This window comes from Octodon degus, unplaced genomic scaffold (genome assembly GCF_000260255.1).
Source record: "Octodon degus isolate 3935 unplaced genomic scaffold, OctDeg1.0 scaffold00102, whole genome shotgun sequence".
In the NCBI taxonomy this organism is placed as follows: domain Eukaryota; kingdom Metazoa; phylum Chordata; class Mammalia; order Rodentia; family Octodontidae; genus Octodon; species Octodon degus.
The window spans coordinates 4,708,746-4,714,876 of NW_004524678.1; the positions used below are offsets into that span (position 1 = coordinate 4,708,746).

The 6,131-nt window shown below is 38.3% G+C and overlaps 1 protein-coding gene across 1 annotated transcript in view; it reads left to right on the forward strand.

Moving 5' to 3' along the window:
* The window catches only part of L2hgdh (L-2-hydroxyglutarate dehydrogenase), a 57,555-nt gene extending 54,683 nt beyond the window's left edge, over window positions 1-2,872 (forward strand). Inside the window, exon 10 of the mRNA XM_023723738.1 lies at window positions 2,243-2,872. Coding sequence (XP_023579506.1) covers window positions 2,243-2,491 — 249 coding nt within the window. The 3' untranslated portion in view covers window positions 2,492-2,872. The remainder of the gene's footprint in view (window positions 1-2,242) is intronic.
* The last annotated feature ends 3,259 nt before the right edge of the window (window positions 2,873-6,131 follow it).

A 6,131-nucleotide genomic window follows, 5' to 3' on the forward strand; every position in this document is an offset into this window, starting at 1 on the left:
CAAGATCTTTTCTCAAAAACTACGAGTTGGCCGTGTAGCTCAATGAGAAGACCCTAGGTTTGATCCCCAGTAACCCCTCCACACACACACAAAAAGTGTAGGTGACAGAATAAAATTGGTTGATATAAGAGAAATAAGTGTAGGTACATTTTTAATTGTGACTAATTCGTATTATCTTCTACACATTTGGACAGAGCAGGAGGAATGTACCAATTAAACCTTTGGACAGAGCAAGGTCATTTTACATTGAACGCTGGACCTTAGCGGCCGCTCACACTGCTGTGTGTGCCCAGTATATTGATCTTTGCCAGTTGCGAGGAATTGGCCAAGGACCCTCAAATGTGGAGACATTTGCAGCTCACCTGAAGCAGCAGCATTTTCTGAGAGGAGGGAGAGGTGCTGCTCTGATGCGTGGAGATAAGCAGTAGATGGTGTGCAGAACGGGCCCCCCACCGGCGAGAGTCCTGATCTGCGTACTTGCTGCACAGAATGTCAACTTTTGGTGCCGTACTTTTTGGGTTCTGTGAGATGTACCAGATTCTTACTTTAAAGTTTTTCCAGCTCAAAAATATCCTGTGCAGATGCCTAGCAAGCTTCCATAGGGCAGATGACTTTACTACAATCTTCTCTACTTCTTGTTATTCTTACTTCTCTATAAAAGAACAGTGTAGCTTTGCAGTTCCAGGAAAGATAATCTCTCTGTGTTTCTTTGCTGTTAAATATAAACCACATCAGCCTTTTAGAATTGTGGTGAGGATAAATGAGTTAATTCCTAGTACATAGTAAACACTTGATAAATAATACCTATGATGATCGTTCCCTCTCTTCAGCCAGGATGAGGTCTTAAGAGGAGAGCACTTGCAAGTTATTCTTTGTATCTTCCTCAAGCACTTATCTGAGTTGTCCTGGAAACATTAAAAAATGTTTCACATTATTGCCTGATGTCTTGAGCTTCATGAGATATCTGTATCTGTGTACAGTGATACCTCAGTTCACAAACTCAATTCCCTCCACAATCCTGGTTGCAAACCAAGCTGGACATGAATGGAATCAAATTTCCCCGTAAGGCCAATGTTGAATTTAACTATTAAATTCGATTCAGCTCTCATCCAACTTGATTTGCAACTAGAATTGTTGAAAGAATGAAGTTCTTGAACCAATGTACTGCTTAGATCTAGAGCTCTGTTTATCTGCTTATCTGTCTGTCTATGTTTTTCTCCCTACCTATGAATGAGCTTTTCCTCACTGAATTTCTTTTAAATAGTTTCAAAGCAGGCAGGTGCTTTGGGGTTTTAAAAACACTTCAATTTTTAGGGCTAGAAATGTACCTCACTGGTGGAGCACTTGCCAAACAAGCATGAGGCCAAAAGTTTGATCCCTGGTACTGCAATTAATTAATGTCATTTGTAAATTTTAGCTATTTAAAAATAACATCTAATTCATATATTCAAATATTATAAAACAAAACTTAGTAAATAGTCCCACTTTATTATATACTGCTCAGTTCATTTTTAGCCTTTTCCTACTGTTTCTAATTATTTTGCTGATATTGAAAGTTAAATAATTTAAGAACTATACAAGATCGTCTGACCTATAATAGTTTTCTGCATGAATTTTGTGTTCAGTCAAGACAAAGTGGAAAAATAAAGGAGGAATGTAAGTGAAACACTTAATTCCTGTTTTCAAATTGCTTTTATTAGCAAGAAAAAGGGCTGTCCAGATAGCCCAGGCCTGCTTAGGCAGACGCTGGGCTTGAGCTCCTGGCCTGCTATGCTGGCCCCACCCCGGGGTGTGCTGAGACAGCGACTGAGACTGGGTGTGGTGGTGCGCCTGTAATCCCAGCACTAGTGAAGCTGAAAACTGGAGGATCACTATGAGTCTGATCTGTGTAATGAGAACCTGTACGATGCATTAAAAAATATATATTAGCAAGAAAAGCCTTATTGTTGCCATTGATTGGTGTTTTATGACATTCACTTATAGATTTAAATAAAAATACTGTAGGACTATTCTAATGTAAATTTATCTGCTATTTTTGGGAAAACATGTTTATAAGAACTTACCCACTTATGCATTTATTTGATAAGGATTTATTGGCCTGTTACCTAATAGGTATCATGCCCTAATCTAGGCTAAGGCTACAGGTTTGCCAAGCTACCACTGGCAGCCTTTGGCAAACATAAGCTTACTGGATTTCGACATAACTGTATTGCTGTAAGAAGATTTTGTAGATCACTAACTCGTAACATGTTCCATCTCTTCAAGTCAGTTGACTAACACGATTTTGCTGTGCAGAGGTCCTGCTGGAGTGAGAGCCCAAGCTCTGGACAGAGAGGGAAACCTGGTGGAAGACTTTGTATTTGATGGAGGAGTAGGGGACATTGGAAACCGAATTCTTCACGTGAGAAATGCACCTTCCCCTGCTGCCACTTCTTCCCTTGCAATTTCTGGAATGATTGTAGATGAAATGCAACAAAGATTTGAATTGTAAATAGCGGAAAGGAGCTAGATACACATTATAATGTCCACGTCAACAAGAAGAATGTACTGTACTAATTGCGTTTTTAACTACTATTTAAACAAATGGTTTTGAAATCTGACTTCTAGGTAAAAGATAACCAATGAGTTATTAAAATTATGTAATATAGAAATGATTTTTTAAAACTTAAAGTACACTTTCATTTTAGGAATGGGGAAAAAAAGTAGTTTTATCTGTCCTGAATTCCTGATATTGTTAATGATCTCTTCTTACCACTCATGATCTAAAGAAGATTTGGCTAGTTTAGAATTTGGGGGAAAGATGTCAATGAAAAAATTGATTATCAGCCAGGCATGGTGGCATGTGCCTATAACCCCAGCATTTGAGAAGATGAGGCAGGAGGCTTGGAAGTTCTAGGAGTCCAATCTGGACAACTTAGCAACTTAACAAGATGCTGTATAAAAAATCTCTTTTTTTAAAAAAAATCTCTGTAGATCAGTTTTTTGGCTTTATAACATTTAAGCATTTTTGTCTTTCCTAGACAAGAATATATATTATAGATTCCAAATCTTGTAATTTTTAAGTCATAGAAAAGCTCATTGTATTTACACCAACGATATTTGTATTTGGAAATTAAAAACTCTTGATTTGAAGAATATACATGAAATCTCACATTTAATTTAAAATTCAGTCTTTATTATTCCCAGTATGTTGACAAAGCTCTGTAATACTGTATAGTGCCATCACCAAGTCTAAACGCAGTGTACTGTGTGAGATTGTTGCCTACTCTGCAGTCTTCTATGGTTGAGAAACTGAACATACCTATAACTGATAGGTTTTTATAAGACCACTTTTAGAATTCTGACATAGATGTATAGAACTCTATAGTTTTCAACAGTTTATCTCTTACATCTCTGTCCTTTAGTTACACTGAATTTCTCAAGGTGTTGGCCATGATCACTAATGATTCATACCTCTGTGGTTTTTCAGAGCTCCGGTAAGCTTTTATGAGGCTATTTCTCCATTTTGGGTCAATATCTAACTTTGAGGCATTCACTTTTGTAAACCGCGAAAGTGCCTTACAATCATGTACTTCATAAGTGTGTGAAATTGGTGTCCAGTGCCATGCTGTATACTGTTTATGTGGGTGGGGGACTTATGTGACAAAATGTTTCTTACAGTTCAGAAAGTTGGCAAATAAATACATAAATGAAAATGTGGCAGCCTGACTGGGGACACAGCCACCCTTCAGATGAGGTGTTTTGTTTTGGTTCATTCTGTCCCAATGTGCTCTCTCAGGATTAATCATCCACTCTTTATTCCTTCTTTCCTCTTATCTCTTCAAAGCACTGCGAAGGATGAGTGGGAAGGATGTGCATGTTGCCTAATAGGAAAAGCTCTTGTTTTCTTTCCTTTCCCTTCACTTCAGTCCTTGTCATTACATTGACATTGAGCTACCTCATCCATTAAATTGAAAGGATACACATCATCAATTCCAGTTCAAAAGCAGCACAGCCCAGGTAAATAGACTGGGCAACTACGCAACAATTGGGATGTGCATGTCGAAAGCATTCAGAAATCATTTGCAGACGGAGAGACGAGCACTAATAGTTCATCCTAATAACTGACTCCAGCAAGAGATGCAAACCACAGGATATTTTTCTTTTTACACGACTACTAAGAGATGGAAAATAATACAATTCTCTATCTCCTCAACGGTAAGACTGCCTACACGGTGAACTGTGAAAGACTGAAATACCTTTCCTAGTTGAGGCCGTCCACATTCCTCAGTCCCCATTTTGGTCTGTACTATATCCCCCAAGAATATATGTGGAAAATTTGTGGAAAGTGTTTTGAACATATGACTCATTTGGTATGTAAATCATTTGATATTTATGTCAGTAGAGTTTTGTTGTTAAACACTATTATGATATTTAAGAATTTTGTGTCTTTCTGAGAGAAGAAAATGTATATTAGTATTAAAATATTTTAATGACCCCCTGGTTGTGAAAAGCACATTTTTAGTTTCATGAAAATTCTTATTCAAATAAATATTCTATGTGTAAACATAAACTGTCAACTTTAGATAGTAAGCAATCTTAAAAAAGTTAAAACCAAGCCTGGGGGCCGGGGAGATGGCTCAGTAGAATAAGCACTTCTCTGGCAAGTACAAGGGCCTGAGTTCAATTCCCCTTTCTGCCAAAAAACAAAAAACAAAAAAAAAACCCCACACACACACACAAAACTAAGCCTGGCTTACCACATGCCTGTCATCTTAGCACTTGGGGAGCCTAAGGTAGGAAGATCTGAAATTCAGGTCTCACCTGGACAACATAGTGGGACCCTCAAAAAATTTGTTTTAAACTATAAAAATTAAAACCACTTCTGTATTTGTGTATGATAATAAAAATGAAGCACTATTTCATATGTTGGGTTAAAAGTAAATTTTCAGGGCTGGGGAGATGGCTCAGTGGAATAAGCGCTTCCCTTGTAAGCGCAAGGGCCTGAGTCGTATCCCTGGTTCCACACACACACACACACAAAAAGTAAATTTTCTTTAGTTTTTAGCTTGAAAGTATTCTGTTTGTGAGGAACTCTTTAGTGTGTTAGCAAGTATTTTTTGGTGTTTGATGTTAACTAAACTCCTTTGTGTACACACACACACACACACACACACACACATCAAAGTCCTTCCCTTGATCCTCGAAAAGTTTGCACTGTTTGGGGAGTTGCCATTACTATTGGCAGAATTCCATCTCCTTGAGGCCTTTTGGAAGTCTGCCTACCAGCCTGTGGAATAACTTTTAACTCTCAGAACTTTCTTCAAAGGATGGTGGTGAGAGTGGTGTGTATGCCCAGGCCCCAGCGGGGGGCGTGGTGGGAGGGGGAGCACTGGGCCTGTGTTTGGAAGCTGTCCAACCCTGACTGCTGTGACTGAGCCGGCCCTAGGAGCCCAGGAGAGGTGGCTCTACCTCCTGGTGCCTTAATGTGTATGTAGGCTATTTTGTTCAGATTTTTCCTCAGCTTTTTAAAGATAAACTTTATGATTTAAGCATATTGTAAAGATTTTCAAGGAGGAATTAGTTGCTAAGTTTTTCTAATATTCTCAGGGAGTCTGAAATCATTTTATCAGAACTTAAGGTGGAAGGTAAGGGTGATGACAGCAAAATGGGTAGGAAAAAGAAAGATGCTTGAAAATGTTTTCCAGTCCTTTGTACCTATTAAAGACTTAAAGAGTGGAACTAAAACTCCAGAGCAGCCATCTCTACTTTACTGTTTCCCTCTGTGAACATTTGCAGTACATGCATTCTGCAATCATCTTCGTTAGTGGGTACACGTACACAATACAGCTTGCTGCCTTTTTTTTTTTAAATCCCCTCTCCATCCCTGTGTCTTCTAATTCTCCTTTCTGCATTTCATTTTCATTGATAATCTTAGCTCATGTTTATGGCATATAGTGTTTACATTCATTGAGGTTATTAGGATCCTGTACATGGAATATCTTTATTCTCATTTTCCCTTCCACTCCCCCCTCAGTCCACCCAACTATTTTTGTAGCCCAAATTCTAGAAAGAGCTACATTCTTTTTGTCAAATGCTATTATTTTCTGCTAAGAAGGGTCCCACAAAAGTTATTTAAGATTCTTTTGCCT